The sequence below is a fragment of the Apodemus sylvaticus genome, chromosome 10 (assembly GCF_947179515.1).
Source record: "Apodemus sylvaticus chromosome 10, mApoSyl1.1, whole genome shotgun sequence".
Lineage (NCBI taxonomy): Eukaryota > Metazoa > Chordata > Mammalia > Rodentia > Muridae > Apodemus > Apodemus sylvaticus.
In genome coordinates this window covers 6,487,273-6,503,069 of record NC_067481.1, presented here as the reverse complement: position 1 = coordinate 6,503,069, position 15,797 = coordinate 6,487,273, and the positions used below count along the sequence as shown (strand labels likewise).

Genomic DNA, 15,797 nt, shown 5'->3' with positions numbered 1-15,797 from the left:
TAATCATCGGGGAACTGGGTGAGTAAACCCTGGGTCGGCGTAAGCTGGTGGAGAAGGGGGTTGAGGACCTTCTAACAGGACAGGACCAGCAGCCATGGCACGGAGTCAAACATGACTGTCACTTATCCAGCAGGAGGGTCACACCCATGCAAGTGTCAGGCTCAAGTGCAGGCTGTCAGGCATGACAGCAAGTGCCTTTCTTGCCAGCACCATACTTATTTTTTAATGTATTTTTATTTTAATTTTGAAAGATTTATTATATGTGAGTACACTGTAGCTGCCCTCAGACACACCAGAAATGGGCATCAGATCTCATTAGGGATGGTTGTGAGCCACCATGTGGGTGTTGGGATTTGAAATCAGGACCTTTGGGAGAGCAGTTAGTGCTCTTAACCGCTGAGCCATCTCACCAGCCGATTTTACTATTTTTAAATTATGTGTATATCTGTGTGTGAGCGTGTGCACCTGACTGCTGGTACCCGCCGAGTCCAGAAGAGGTTTCGACCCCTGGAGCTGGGTTAAGGCAGTTGTGAGCTGAATACTGGGAACCGAGCTGAAAGGGCAGCACAGGCCCTTAACCGCTGACCCGTGACAAAACTGGTATCTGGAACTCAGATTTATCTAAGCATCCTGTGCTGGGCCGGCTGCCCTCCAGACAACCATAGGTTGAGGTCATGTGGCCGGGCGGCCCCAAGCAACCCCTCCTTTCCCAGCCTTATTAGAGAGTTCAGCCTTTAGCAGCCACTGTGAGGTACTCAGGGGAAGTGGGTAGTGAGGGGGGAACAGATGTTCTCTGTGAACATTCCCTGGCCTGCCAAGAAGGGAAGAAGGCAGACCAACCCTTCTCCATGCTCCTCCAGAAAATCCTCTGGACTTTTCAACGACCTAGCTGACCCCTGGGGAACCAGACACCCAGAGGGTGGATGAGCAGAGGTTTTTTTGTTTGTTTTTTCTTTTTTGAGACAAGGTTTGTTTCTGCAATCCCAGCTGTCCTGTAGACCTTGAGCTCTGCCTGCCTCTGCCTCCCAAGTGCTGGGATTAAAGGTGTAAGCCACTGCTGCGCGCGTGCACACACACACACACACACACACACACCACTGCCACCCTGCTAGATGAAATGATCTTTTTTAAAACATTTTTTAAAGATGTGTTTGTTTATTATTATATTTTTAAGTGTCTTTAGACACACCAGAAAAGGGCAGATCTCATTATAGATGGTTGTGAGCCACCATGTGGCTGCTGAGAATTGAACTCAGGACCTTTGGAAGAGTCTGTGCTCTTAACTGCTGAGCCATCTCTCCAGACTGAGCTGATCTTAATTGAACGTTTAAACTGGGGAACCTGTGACGTTTAACGAGATCTCTGGCGCACCCTGGTGGTAGCATACAGAGCCAGCTGCCTAACCTCCGCACCCCTTTGACTAGATGAAACCGACAGGAGTCTCATAAATCAGACACTTTCATCGCCACCGCCCCGTGGAGACCTGGGTGCCCCACAGAACCCCAATGCCAAGGCTGCCGGGTCCAGGAAGATCCATTTCAACTGGCTTCCCCCTCCTGGCAAGCCAATGGGGTACAGGGTAAGGCGAGGGGCACTGGGTGTGTGTGGGGTGTCTGTCACTCACCTCCTAGTGGGTAGACTGCACCAAGGGAGGGGTGGGCCAATCAAACCCCATCTTCGACCCTGCGAGTGGCAAGACCTATTCCTAAGTTCTTCTGCTTCGTTCCCGGCATGGGGTCCTTGCCCAGCCTGGGAGATCCACTGCTCTGCCTGGGCTTGGCTGAGAGCCACCAATGTCACTTGTGCAAAGGGAACCCCAGCGCTCGCTGCTTCCCACTGAACGCCCATTCGCAGGTGAGGTACTGGATCCAGGGCGACTCTGAGACAGAGGCCCACCTGCTGGACAGCAAGGTGCCCTCGGTGGAGCTCACCAACCTCTATCCCTATTGCGACTACGAAATGAAGGTGTGTGCCTACGGGGCACAGGGCGAGGGGCCCTACAGCTCCCTGGTGTCCTGCCGCACGCATCAGGAAGGTACGGTTGGTGATGACTCTATCCACCTGGCTACCCTGCTGTCGCTGTGCCCAGCCCCGCCCCGCCCCTGCCCCTCTAATAGGGCTCTTTCTGCTCCCTTCCAGTACCCAGCGAGCCAGGGAGGCTGGCTTTCAATGTAGTGTCATCTACGGTGACCCAGCTGAGCTGGGCAGAACCAGCTGAGACCAATGGCGAGATCACAGCCTACGAGGTTTGCTACGGACTGGTCAACGAAGACAACCGTAAGGATCAGATTTTCCTGGCTTCCTGGAGGAGGAGGCGCGTGGAGACAGAGGGAGGACTGGGGTCTGTGACATTTCTGGGCATTTGGGCCCCTTTGTGCTGGTTTGCATTTCAAGGGTACTGAGATTTTGTGTGTTCCTTAGAGTCACTGGCCCCGGGGATCACCTTTCTGTACAGGGAACAACGGAGGTGACTCATTGTTACACATTTCTCTTAGGGCCAGAATAGCTGGATTTAGCAGGATGTGAGGCAGGATTGCCACTTGAGCCCAAGAGTTTGAGAAACAGCCTCAGTGAGGTAGCAAGGACCCTTCTCAGAGAAATAAACAAAAACAGACCAGAGAGTAGCTCAGGAGAGTGCTTGCTTGACTGACGCAGGAAAGGCGTGGGGTTCAGGCCCCCATGCTACAAGCACTGGCTGCAGTAGTGCACGCCCATGAGGCCAGCATGGAGGAGGTGGGAGGCAAGGGGCTCAGGAGTTCAGAGCCATCACTGGCTATATAGCAAGTTTGAGGCTAGCCTGGGCTACACGAGACCCTGTCTCAAAAACTGAACCAAAAATTAAAAAAAAAGAAAAAAGAAAAAAAAAAGAAAGAAACTAGGAAGAGAAACAAAACAACAATAAGAAAGCAGAAAGCCTTGAATTTCAAATACCTTTCTGTCTGCAGGTAGCTCAAGGACGAGGTGTCTAGCTCAGTGGCAGAACACTTGACTCACTCAAGGGCCTGGGTTCAATCCCTGGCATTTCCCCCTCACCACCACCCCAGATTTCATTCCTGGAAGGGAGACTGTGGCTGGACCATCCCTGCCACCGATAGGCAGCAGTGGGCGGTCCGCCAAGCACTCGGTCAGCAGGGGTCCTCCTGGGGAAGACTGAGCTTTCTGCCCTGACACTCCTTAGCAACCAGCCATTCCTTAGCAACCAGCCAGGAACCATGCCATCAGCCCAGTGAAAGTTCATCTCCGATGGTTTGGTTTCCCTGCAGCTCCCGCCTGCTGAGGCCCCAGCTATGTTAAGAATGCGCTGGGCTGCCTCCTCCCCCACACAGGGTGTCTGTTCTCCCTCCACGCCTGAGCTGACACAGATGTGACAGCTGCTCCACCATGGCTGCTGGACACCTTCCTTGCAGGCGGGTGGCCCTCTGCCAGCCACTGCCTGTGGGCTGTGTCTTCTTTAACCCTTGCTGGCCCCACTCAAGGCCACCTCTCTGCCTGCTGCAGCCTCCTCTGTGCTCTAATTGCAGGCTTAGCTCCAGGGTACGACCTGCTGCTTTCAAAAACAAACCAAACCAAAAACTAGGGTCTCACCAGATAGGCCTGGCTGATCTGCAGTCTGATAGGCAGACCAAGTTGGCCTTTTTTTTTTTTTAAAGATTTATTTCATTTATATGAGTAAACTATAGCTATCTTCAGACACACTGGAAGAGAGCATCGGATCCCATTACAGATGGTTGTGAGCAACTATGTGGTTGCTGGGAATTGAACTCAGGACCTCTGGAAGAGCAGTCAGTGCTCTTAACCGCTGAGCCATCTCTCCAGCCTCCAAGTTGGCCTCTTATGTCACAGAAACTTTCCTGTCTCTTCTTCCCTAGTGCACCCCCCACCCCTGCTTGCTTTAAAAAATAATTTTTTTAAAAAAAATTATTGCTGGGTGGTGGCAGGACATGCCTTTAAACCCAGCACTCAGGAGACAGGCTGGAAGATCTCTGAGTTCAAGGCTAGCCTGGCCTACAGAGTGAGTTCCAGGACAGTCAGAACTACACAAATAAACACTGTCCCAAAAACCAGTGTCTGTGTGTTTCTCTGTGTAGCTCTGGCTGTTCTGAAACTCACTCTGTAGACCAGGCTGGCCTCGAACTCAGAAATCTGCCTGCCTCTGCCTCCCAGACTGCTGGGATTATAGGAGTGTGCCACCACTGCCCCGTGCAGCGAGTGCTCTTAACCTCTGAGCCATCTCTCCAGCCCCCTCACACATGGATTTAAGGACTCACCAGGAGGAAAGAGTTCAGCAGCTGTGTGCTCCCTGGCATCTCCAGGAGCCAGTGATGGCTCTGGGACCAGGCTGAACCCCGGTGGCCCCCCCAACTATTGTCCCTGTCCCCAGGACCCATTGGACCGATGAAGAAGGTGCTCGTGGACAACCCTAAGAACCGGATGCTGCTCATTGAGAATCTGCGAGAATCCCAGCCATACCGATATACGGTGAAGGCGCGAAATGGGGCCGGATGGGGACCCGAGAGAGAGGCCATCATCAACCTGGCCACACAGCCCAAGCGGCCCATGTCCAGTGAGTGACAGGTGAGGGTGGAGTAAGGGGACGAGAGGCCATGGCTAGGGTCCTGGCTAACTTCCTTCTGCCCCGCAGTTCCCATCATCCCAGACATCCCCATAGTGGACGCCCAAGGTGGAGAAGACTACGAGAACTTCCTCATGTACAGTGATGACGTTCTGCGCTCCCCAGCCAGCAGCCAGAGGCCCAGCGTGTCTGACGACACCGGTGAGTGGTATCCACAAGAGAAAGGTGGGGACACTTGGGTGGGGCTGTCCCTGGTACCCAGAGAGGTCAAAGGAGCCAGTGACTGCCAGGCAGGGAACCCAAGACCGCAAGTGCTTTCTCAGCCTTACACACGTATCCAGAGCCCATGGTTCTGAAGGGACAGAACTGCTATGGGCTACAGGACAACATGTGTGTGCCTGTGTATGGGAGCAGGTGGAAAGGTCTGCTTCAGGGTACAGAAATTCCCAGGCTGGTGCATGTACACTCGGGACAACAGCTTTACAAGCTGAAGGTTCACTTGCTGTGCTGTCAGAGCACGCAGGCCACCTAGAGGCACCTGCGTGAGAGGACCCAGGAAAAGGGAGGGGGAGCCATTAAGGTAGACACCCCACTGGCTCCCTTCATCTTCCCTTGATGTGGTCCGACAAGGAGGAGAGCGCTTAGCTGGGGCCCTCCTACTCCAGGGCTCGATCTGGCTGTGCTGTGGAACGTTGGATGAGTCTGAATCTCTCATCCACCTCAGGACTAACTGGCCTTCTGATCTGTGGGATGAGATACAAACCACACAATGCCATCGGGACGGAAGAAGTCCCTTTCTGATCTAAGGCCAGGGTGGGCACAGCCACGAGTGAGCAGAGCTTGGCACGCTACGCTGCAGTTTCTTCCCCTTTTCCGGTGTTGGGAAGGATTTGAGGAAGGGTCTTGCTAGACCCAGAAGTTCCTATCTGTAAACCGGGATGCCCACAAATCTACAGCTATCTTCCTGATGCTAGTATCTAAACTACAGTTTTAAGAGTAGGAAGCCCTGCTTGACTACTCCCAGCACCCTAGGACTGCTACAGCTATCCCTGGAAAACTGACGGGGGTGAGATTACTTTCCTTTGTTCGGAGAGGAAACAGGCTCAGAGTTGTTAAACAACCAGGGAAACTTCACGCTGGGAGGCAACAGTGGCTCTCTCTAGACTCCCGCAGCCGAAAGGCCTTTGTGTCTCAGCAGAGGCCAAACCCACAGTTTATCGGGAAAGGCTGGAGCAGGGAAGGGTTTTTCTTGTCGTCTAAAGGGATCCCCATACCCCTGGACTCCGCGTAAGTGCCGCAGGCCTCCTCCTCCTCCTGACCCTCCCCGGCGGTGCCAACGCGGCCCTTCGTTGTTCCCAAGGCGGCGGCTGGAAGTTCGAGCCCCTGCTCGGGGAGGAGCTGGACCTGCGGCGCGTCACGTGGCGGTTACCCCCGGAACTCATCCCGCGCCTGTCCGCCAGCAGCGGGCGCTCCGACGAGGACAGCAGCGTTGTGGGGGGCGTGGAAGGGGAGGGCTGCGGCTGGATCCGCGGGGCTACGCCCCGGCCCCCGGGAGGTGATCGCCTTCCCAGTCACGCCCGCCTCTCGGGTCCTAGGCTCAACTGAGTTCCTTTGGGTTCCCAATTTTGGTCACGTGGCCCACTAGAGTGCCCTGCCTGCGCAGTCTGCATAACTGCGTAGAGACAAGCTCCGGGAACTCAAGGGTGACACGGGGAAGCTCTCCGCAAGGGAGGATAAGGGCTGCAACTTCCAGGAACTGGAATGCAAATCTTGGGCCAGAGTCGCTGCAGGGGAATGAGCCTCTATCTGGGCTGTGGAGACAGCATGGCGCAAGGAGACAGGGTTAGATGTGTGGTCTCCTGTTTGCCAGTGGGAGTCCGGTGACTTGGTAGTTTGAGAGTCAGGCTGTCCTATGCAACCCCAGGGCCAGCGCCTGTCCCATATGGCCTGTTGTCTGACGTGGGCCTCACCGGATGACCTCTCTCCCCACGCAGAGCACCTGGTGAACGGCCGGATGGACTTTGCCTATCCCGGCAGTGCCAACTCCCTGCACAGAATGGCTGCTGCCAATGCGGCCTACGGCACGCATCTGAGCCCACACCTGTCCCACCGAGTGTTGAGCACGTCCTCCACACTTACCCGGGACTACCACTCTCTCACGCGCACAGAGCACTCTCACTCGGGGACACTTCCCCGGGACTACTCCACCCTCAACTCTCACTCCTCCCAAGGTGAGTGGCCCGTCTCGCCCGCAGACCTTCCTACATTGATCCCTAGACAGCCTCCAGTTGGCTACCCATACCTGCTACACACACACATACACACACATTCTCACTCTTGTTTTGTCCTGCCCTAGGCCTCCCTCCTATCTGGGAAGATGGGAGGAGCAGGCTTCCACTGTCCTGGACCCTTGGGTCCTGGAGCCGGGCTCAGATGAAGGGTGTGCCCGCATCCAGGGGCTCACCAGACTCTATAATCCTGGCCGGGCAGTCAGCAGCGCCCTCTTGGGGTACAGGTAGTACAGAGGTGGTCACTATGTACCCATGGCTGTCACGCTCCATTTGTCATCCGGCTACCATCACAGCCTGTGCCCCACTCGCTGCTTCACTGCATACAGAATGCCAGTCCACCCACAGGAGCTAACCACTGCCCTGCCCGCCCCATCAGCGCTGAAGCCTAACACATCTGCCCTCCTGGGGTCTAAAGCAAAACAGCTAGGCAAGGGGCAGGGCCAGTTGTAGAGGGGGTGGGCTGAGGAGCCTAGCAGACTCGAGGGGACTCCGAGGCCACGTTGGGAATGGGAGCAGCCAGGACAGGGTAGTGTAAAGCCATAATATGGCTGGCGGCAAGCAAGGGGTAGGCTGTACCTCATCTCAGACCCCGAACCCTGCCTTGGACTGACCGTGGCCTTCACTAATCCAGATTCCCGTGGGGCTGCGGGTGTGCCCGACACGCCCACGCGGCTGGTGTTCTCTGCCCTGGGGCCCACGTCTTTGAAGGTGAGCTGGCAGGAGCCCCAGTGTGACCGAAACCTGCTGGGCTACAGCGTGGAGTACCAGCTACTGAACGGCGGTGAGGCACAGCGACTGTTGGCTGTCACGTTTCCGGGCATGCCCCTGTCTCAGTCGGGCAGGGACCCCTCCAAGTCGGCTGAGGCTTCTTCCATCCTCCTGGGCCTTTACTCTTCATTTCCTAAACTTGCCTAATGGGGCTTCACAGACCTAGGGCCTCTGCCAGCTGGAATAGTCTTGTAAGAACAGGGAAACGGAATACCCGTGGGCAGACAGTCACCAGAGTGCAGGCTTTGACCAGAATACTGGTGGGGCTTTTCTTTCTTTTTTTTCTTTTTTTTTTTTTTTTTGGTTTTTTTGAGACAGGGTTTCTCTGTGTAGCCCTGGCTTTCCTGGAACTCACTCTGTAGACCAGGCTGGCCTAGAACTCAGAAATCCGCCAGCCTCTGCCTCCCAAGTGCTGGGATTAAAGGTGTGCACCACCACCACCCAGCTTACTGGTAGGACTTCTTACATGTGAAATAAAGGCCCTACCACTGAGCTACAACGCTCATAAGTGCCCCCCCACACACACACACACTTCAACCAACAAGCCACCATTGGACACTGTACCAACACCCAGGTGCTGGGGGAGGGCAGCCTAACGGGCTCAGGCAAGGCCTGGAGTGAAGGTGCTCTGTTTGCCACCCTCACTCCACCTCAGGCGAGATGCATCGACTCAACATCCCTATCCCTGGCCAGACCTCGGTGGTGGTGGAGGATCTCCTGCCCAACCACTCCTACATGTTCCGGGTGCGGGCCCAGAGCCAGGAGGGCTGGGGCCGAGAGCGAGAGGGTGTCATCACCATCGAGTCCCAGGTGCACCCGCAAAGCCCTCTCTGCCCGCTGCCAGGTGAGCCACGTGCCCCCTGCTGCTGCCTAGCTCACCAGCCACCCACTGCCCACCCACCGACGCTCTCCCTCTGCTGCCCCCAGGCTCGGCCTTTACCCTGAGCACCCCCAGTGCCCCCGGCCCACTGGTGTTCACTGCCCTCAGCCCAGACTCTCTGCAGCTGAGCTGGGAGAGGCCGAGGAGGCCCAATGGAGATATCCTCGGCTACCTGGTGACCTGTGAGATGGCCCAAGGAGGAGGTGCCAGCTGCCCTGGGAATAATGTGGTTGTGGGGGGATGGGTAAGCACCACGGGATCTGAGGGCGTGTCTTCCCTACCCAGGACCAGCCAGGACCTTCCGGGTGGATGGAGACAACCTTGAGAGCCGGCTGACTGTACCCGGCCTCAGTGAGAACGTTCCTTACAAGTTCAAGGTGCAGGCCAGGACGACCGAGGGCTTTGGGCCAGAGCGTGAGGGCATCATCACCATTGAGTCTCAGGATGGAGGTGGGCTGTCCCCGGTCTTTACCCCGGTCTCTCTCGGGCCTTGCCTTCGCATAACACCATCCTGACCGACTGATCTGCCTGTTCCAGGCCCCTTCCCACAGCTGGGCAGCCATTCTGGGCTTTTCCAGAACCCAGTGCAAAGTGAGTACAGTAGCGTAACCAGCACGCACAGCACCACTACTGAGCCCTTCCTCATGGGTGAGTCGCCGAGCTCGGGGGACCTGGACTCCTGGGGACGGCCGTGCAGAGAGGAGCTGGACCCTCCACTCCGCCCTTCTTGTTCCTTCCCTTGCAGATGGACTAACCCTGGGCACTCAGCGCCTGGAAGCAGGGGGCTCCCTCACCCGGCATGTGACCCAGGAATTTGTGAGCCGGACCCTGACGGCCACTGGCTCTCTCAGCACTCACATGGACCAACAGTTCTTCCAAACCTGAAACCCCAGCCACCTGGGCCCCTCCCTGCCTCCTCCCCTAGCGCCTTCTTCCTCTGCTGCTCTCCCCACATGCATGCTGACCACAGAGCCGGCCCCTGTAGCCGGAGAGCAGGGGTAGGTGCCGTCCGGGAAGCCTGGCGTGGGTAGAGCTGACACAGGGCCTTTCTGACCCCATCCTGCCCTGGGTCCAAACCAAATGTAACCAAAAACCCTGGAGCCAGCACAAGGCCCCAGCCTTCGTTCTGCGCTTAATAAAAGATTTTGCTACTGCTTAGCCACCGTCCGTTCTTCTCAGGCCAGGGTGGTGTCGGCCTGCAGTAGGAACACTGACTCCCAGTCACCATCCTTTGACCCCAGAGCATATTACCCACCTCTAGAGGCAGGTGGCCACTGCTGTAAGAGGCACACGTTTATTAAGCACCAGCTGTAGGAGGACGATGCCTGAGGCAGGGCTGCAGTACGCACCTGCTGCCTCCGCCTAGTCACTGCCTGTGCGTCCGTCCGGTGGTCTCAGGGACACCTCACAAGCTCAGCACCTGGGCTCCGTCGGCGGCTTGAGAGAGGTAGAAGGTGGCTGTCCCGCTGTACTGCTCCTACGGGAGACGGAGACGAGAGGCTGAGGAAAGGTGGCCCGGGGACCCGCCTCTCCTGCCCTCCCGGGCTCTGGCCAACACACCCACCTGTATGTGATCCACGACAAGGGGGGCCACAGAGGCCTCCAGCAACGTCACAGTGCAGCCACCAAAGCCACCGCCTGTCATGCGGCTGCCATAAACCCCAGGCACAGAGAGCGCGGCCTCGACCAATTGGTCCAGCTCAGGGCAGCTCACCTCATAGTCATCCCTGCAGGGCACACAGGGGTGAGAGGGACGGAGACCTGGGACCTGCCTATGTTCCAGAAGCACAGGGCAGCCAGAAGGCCTACCTGAGGGAGTAGTGACTCTCCACCATGAGCCTCCCGAAGGCCTTGTAGTCTCCTCGGCTCAGAGCAGATGCCGCCATGGCTGTTCTCCGGATCTCGCTCACCACATGCCGGGCCCGCCGGAAGCCCTCCTTGCTCATCAGCTCCCGGCCCGCTGAGGAGGAACAGAGTTCAGCAGACCCCACCTCATACCACCTGTTAGCTCAGGGTATGGGAGAGACAAGGTGGGCAGGTGTTCCCTGAGCCCTGCTCGGTAAAGGCAGGGTCAGACAGGACTGGCTTGATTATCCTGGGCCTGGTTCTGAAGGCCCCCTCATCTCAGAGCTCTCTTTGTCCTGTGAGATAGGATAACTGCATCTCTCCATCACTTAAGGTCAGGGAGGCGATATAGGGACTGCTCAATACACAGCTGCGTGAGTCCCTAACATGTAGGACTTTCAAAATGAATTGGACAAAGTGCAGGCCTTGAAATCAAGAAAGGGCACTCTTTCTCTACATAGCCCCGGCTGGCCTCAAACTCAGAGACCTATCTGCCTCTGCCTCCCGAATGCAGGGATTAAGGCATGCACCACCACGCCTGGCTTAAAGGGCAAGCTTAAGATTTCAAGCAAGGCAGGGATGTGGCTCATTGGCACAGCTCTTGCCTGGGATCTATTCCAATAAGAGCCCTGCTGAACCTGGAACCCTAGGTTTGCAGTACTGAGGGTGTGTGAGCAGAACACAGTGAGTAGACTTGGGGAGTGAAGGAATAGTCTGTAGGCCATATGGCCATCCTAGCAGGGAGCCCGGCCATTTCTAGAATAGAAATTGGGAAGCTGGCTCTCACCCTCGAGCTCCTCCATCCGCACCTCTCGAAGGCTCTCCTTGCCCAGGGCCTGGGCCACCTCTTCACACTGGCGCCGCCGCACCGGGTACTCACTGGCAGCCAGGGAATGGCGGACATTGGAGTTGGTGATGAGCACAGCCAGCTTGGGGTCTGACAGTGGCACCAGGCTTGTTTCCAGGGACCTGGGGCGAATGACGTCGGAATGGGGGAAGGGTGTCATAGCCAAGGTCTGCTACCCAGACCAAACAGGGAGCACACTCCCCTCAGGAGCTCCTGATTATGAGGAGGGGGATATGAGGGGAGCCCCTGACCTGCAGTCAATGAGCAGCGCATAGCCTTTCTGCCCCAGCAGCGTGATGAGCTGGTCCATGATGCCGCAGGGCACCCCTGCGAAGCTGTGCTCAGCCCGTTGACACACCTGGGCCCGGGCAGCTATGGACCCCGAGTCTGCAGCACAGGGTGAGGTGGGGAAGTGGGGTCCAGGAGAAGGCACGGGCACGGGGTGAGGGGTGGCCACACTGGATCAGCAGGGCTCCCGTGACGATCAAAGGGACTCCCCCACCCTCCCTCCCTAAGCCCAGGAAAGGAAGAGGCGCCAACCGACGGCGACCGCGGAGGTCTCTGAGAAGGAAAGTGTCGGCTAAGAGATACCTGGGCAGAGCTGCTGGAGGAAGGTGTACGTGGCCACTTCCAGAGCCGCTGAGCTGGAAAGCCCGCCCCCCAGGGGCACTGAGCTGACCACCACTGCACTGAAGCCAAGGAGCGGGGAAGCTGCAGGGGAAAGAGGACGCTGCTGAAGATGCGTGGGTGTAGGGAAAGGGCGTGCCTCACCAGCCTGCGGGGCTCTATTGAGTCCTGCTGCCCTCCTGCTACCCTGCCGCCCTGAGGGTGCACTGGCTTAATCTTCCTACTGGTCTTCCTGATTTAGCCTTGCAGAGACCTGCAAGCTAACAATTGAATTCTGACTCCTCTAATCATAGAAAGGAACCTAGGGCAAGTCCCAAGCCTCCAGGACCTCAGTTCCTTCATCAGTACAATGGGAAGCCCCACCCCGGAGAGATGACAATGGGAAGGGACTCTGGAGAGGTGAGATGACCTTCCCAGAAGCAGTACCCCTACCTGGGTAATGTTGAATCACTCCCTTGACGTAATTGGCCCACTGTGGGATTCCAGGCTCCAAGGACCACTGGGCCGAGGGCAGTGGGAACTGCAGTCTCTGGGGCTCATCTGCATCTTTGGAAGTGGTGAGGAGAGAAACAAGCCCGTCTGTCCGGGGGCTGCCGACCATCACAGTCACAAGCTCCAGAGCCTGGAAGGAGAGGGTGTGTGTCGTTTATAGCACCTGACAGAAGAAGTCCACCCAGGACCACATCAGAGCCACAGAATCTATTTTTGTCTTTAAGGTTTTTGAAGACAGGGTCTCAATGTGTACTGTCTGGCCTGGAACATCCTATGTAGAGCAGGCTAGCCTCTAACTAAAAGGACCAGCTGCCTCTACTCCAGAAGGCTAGGATTAATAAAAGTATGTGGGTGGACTATCCCATTGTAAGTGGAAAACTCACGTCCCTTGAAGTTCTAGAACTTGCCTGGGACTCCCCAGGGTGACTGAAGCAACCAGGATTCAAACCCCAAGGTTCTGTTGTCTGGGACAGACAGAGCGGTGAAGGCTTAGCTTGAAGGAGATGTGAGCTTGGGGGCTTAGAGCACAGCCTTCTGGGTCTTCAGGGGCAGGGCCAGTGGGGACAGGAATGTGAAACTGGACTCTGCCCTAGTTAGAGTCCAGCTGTGGGCCAAAGGGGACCGATAATGATCGTAGGCAAAAACAGGCCCAGAGGGGGTCGAGAAGTCCTCCCACCTGGAGCCAGCTCTGCAAGCTGTAATCCCTCCTTCAGGAGCTCCACATGCCTGACAGAAACCCAGGCCAAGAACTGGCTGTGTGACTTTGAGCAAGTCTTTAGTGCTCTATGGATCTACTGTTCTCTGTAAATTCAAAGGGTTGGGCGGGGGGTGGGGGTGGGGTCTACATTTACACAGGTCTACCTTTGCATAGGTCTAGGTCGGTGCTGTGGGCCCAATCAAAGTCAGCGGGCTAAATAACCTCCTTCCCCCTCCCCCCCTCCGCGTTGTTTCAAGAATCTTACTCACAGCCCAAGCTGTTCTAGAACTCACTCTGTAGGCCAGGCTGATCTTGAACTCGTGGCAATTCTCCTGCCTCAGCTTCCCCACTTCTGGACTACTAGGAATGCACCATCATGCCTAACAATCTCTTCTATTGTTGCTACCCTGGTCCTCACATGTTTTAGAGGTTCATACTTCCAAGTGGAGGGCGATGCCCCATTAGGCGGGCTTGAGACGACAAACGCACCCCCTCCCCCTTCCCCAGCTCTGGCTTCCTGTCTTCGCACGTGGACAACTGCACGTCCCGGGGTCCCTCACGTCTGCTAGACCGCCTCACTCCGCCTTCCACCCGGAGGATACCCGCCCTCCCGTGCCCCCTCTGCCAGCCCTTCCCTACCGCAGGCCGGGCCAGCACCCACAAGGAAGGGTCCCCCCATGCGGCCCCTCACCATGGGCAGCACCAGGCCCTGGTTGTAGTCCGTGTGCTCGCCGATGAGGTTGACGCGGCCCGGCGCCGACACTGCCAGCTCCGGCTCGGATCCAAACTCCTCCATGAAGGCCCGCCGGGCCTCGGCCAGGAGCTCCTCAACCCGGGGCGGTCTCCAAGCAGCCATGACGCTCGTCTGCAGCTGGGCGCGCCGCCCCGCGGGATGCTGGGGGCGGAGCCACGTGGCGCGGACTCGCATTCCAGTCCTTCGCGGGGCCCCGCCCCCGCCACGCTGGCCCCGCCCATCCCACCTGCAGAGAGGGGTTGAAACTTAGCTCTCCGGCGCCAGCCAGCGCGGCAGAGGGCAGCGTTGACCAAAGAGCCCCGGGTGAAGCTTGTATCTTTGGTGATGTCCTAGCAGGACTTTGGGGCTCCCACTTGAGTATCAGTTAACACGAATGGAGATCTGAACTTTCCATCCATCCCTGAACTGAAGCCTCTTAATGCCCTCCCAATCACCATCATCCCCGAGACAGCCAGGGCAATGGAGCTGGCAACAGGAACACCTGAGTGTCCCAGAAGATCTACCTCCCTGGTCCTTAGAGAGAAGTTATGCTAAGTCGTCAGGCCCTGATCATGTGTCTCTATAACAGGTTGGTGAGGTACGAGGTCTAGGAATAAACAAGGAGAACCAAGGTTCAAAGTGACGAGGGAAGTCACTTTTACAGGCTCCTTTTATAGCTCCTGGCTATGGAGAACTCAAGGAGTTCCTCTCTTCCTGGGGCGGGGGCGGGAACAAGCTCAAGCCCTCCTCAATGACGCAAAGGTCATTCCTCCCTCAGAGACACGACCATCTAAAGCCTTCACACTGGCTCAAATCTTTGCCTGGGTTCCTGTCTATGCCTGACCACCTTGTGTGAAACCTACTAACAGGACTGAAATGTAAGAAAAGCAGTCGGTGCGGTATTACAGTAGGAGCTTTGTGGAGAACTATGGCCGGGGCTGTAGCTTGGTGTCAGCTCAGAAGTTTGTCCACAGATTGCAGAACTGCATTCAAAGTGCAGCTTAGGGGCTAAGCATTTAAGTCAATAGTAGAAGCCTGTACTTAGCATGCTCAAGACCCTGGGGTCAGTCGCCCCACACCATATTTTTAAAAAAGATCAAGTGGAAAGAAAAACCAGGGCTAAGGCTTTGTAACCTTGTGGAGGGGGTGTAGCTCCGTGGTAGAGAGCACATGCATTCAAAGAGACACACAAATAAATGTATTTTTTTCTTCAAAAAATAAATATTTTCCAAGACAAGCACAGTAGTCCACGTATAACCCCAGCACTTGGGAGACTCAGGCAGGAGGAGCTCCAGTTGGAAACCAGTCTGGGCTTGCTAGTAAGATCCTGTCTGGGGTGGGGCAGTGGTGGCGCATCATGACTTTAATCCCAGCACTTGGGAGGCAGAGGCAGGGGAATTCTGAGTTCGAGGCCAGCCTGGTCTACAGAGTAAGTTCCAGGACAGCCAGGGCTACACAGAAAAACCCTGTCTCAAAAAAAAAAAAAAAAAAAAAAAAAAAAAAAAAGAAAGAAAGAGAAAGAGAGAGAGAGAGAGAAAGAAAGAAAGAAAGAAAAAAGATAAAAGAAAAAGATCCTGTCTTGGGCTGGAGAGATGGCTCAGCAATTTTCAAGAGCAGTGACTGCTCTTCCGAAGGTCCTGAGTTCAAATCTCAGCAACCATCTGTAATGAGATCTGATGCCCTCTTCTAGTGTGTCTGAAGACAGCTACAGTGTACTCACATATAATAATACATCTTTGGGCCGGAATGAGCAGAGGTACTGATTTCAATTCCCAGCAACCACATGATGGCTCACAACCACCTGTATAGCTACAGTGTACTCTTGGGGTTTGTTGGTGGTGGTGGTGGTGGTGGTGTTTCCACACACCTCCCCCCCCCCCCCAGACAAGGTTTCTCTGTATAGTCCTGGCTGTCCTGGAACTCACTCTGTAGACCAGGCTGGGCTCGAACTCAGAAATCTGCCTGCCTCTGCCTCCCAGAGTGCTGGGATAACAGACATGCGCCACCACCGCCCAGCTCAGTGTACTTTTATACATAAAATAAA

At 56.0% G+C, this 15,797-nt stretch overlaps 2 protein-coding genes across 4 annotated transcripts in view; one reads left to right on the top strand and one right to left on the bottom strand.

Annotated features, from left to right (window-relative positions):
• The window catches only part of Itgb4 (integrin subunit beta 4), a 36,555-nt gene extending 26,885 nt beyond the window's left edge, over positions 1-9,670 (top strand). Inside the window, exons 27-40 of one of the 3 annotated variants that reach the window (XM_052194957.1) lie at positions 1-18; positions 1,425-1,579; positions 1,855-2,035; positions 2,140-2,277; positions 4,382-4,564; positions 4,643-4,774; positions 5,934-6,128; positions 6,568-6,804; positions 7,496-7,645; positions 8,288-8,476; positions 8,560-8,715; positions 8,798-8,962; positions 9,050-9,160; positions 9,258-9,670. The exon at positions 1-18 is cut by the window's left edge and continues 187 nt beyond it. In XM_052194957.1, the coding sequence (XP_052050917.1) occupies positions 1-18; positions 1,425-1,579; positions 1,855-2,035; positions 2,140-2,277; positions 4,382-4,564; positions 4,643-4,774; positions 5,934-6,128; positions 6,568-6,804; positions 7,496-7,645; positions 8,288-8,476; positions 8,560-8,715; positions 8,798-8,962; positions 9,050-9,160; positions 9,258-9,397 (2,150 nt within the window). In that variant the 3' untranslated portion in view covers positions 9,398-9,670. Of the gene's footprint in view, positions 19-1,424; positions 1,580-1,854; positions 2,036-2,139; positions 2,278-4,381; positions 4,565-4,642; positions 4,775-5,933; positions 6,129-6,567; positions 6,805-6,929; positions 7,089-7,495; positions 7,646-8,287; positions 8,477-8,559; positions 8,716-8,797; positions 8,963-9,049; positions 9,161-9,257 lie in introns of all 3 variants that reach the window. The other 2 variants (XM_052194955.1, XM_052194956.1) reach the window with 2 other exon arrangements.
• A 120-nt stretch (positions 9,671-9,790) lies between these two features.
• On the bottom strand, positions 9,791-13,923 carry Galk1 (galactokinase 1). The gene is made up of 8 exons (XM_052194958.1): positions 13,712-13,923; positions 12,264-12,453; positions 11,796-11,915; positions 11,456-11,591; positions 11,145-11,326; positions 10,322-10,472; positions 10,077-10,239; positions 9,791-9,989 (listed from the first exon to the last, which is right to left on the bottom strand). Exons 1-8 carry the CDS (start codon positions 13,874-13,876, stop codon positions 9,918-9,920), a joined length of 1,179 nt encoding a protein of 392 aa, XP_052050918.1. The 5' UTR covers positions 13,877-13,923; the 3' UTR covers positions 9,791-9,917.
• Positions 13,924-15,797: the final 1,874 nt, after the last annotated feature.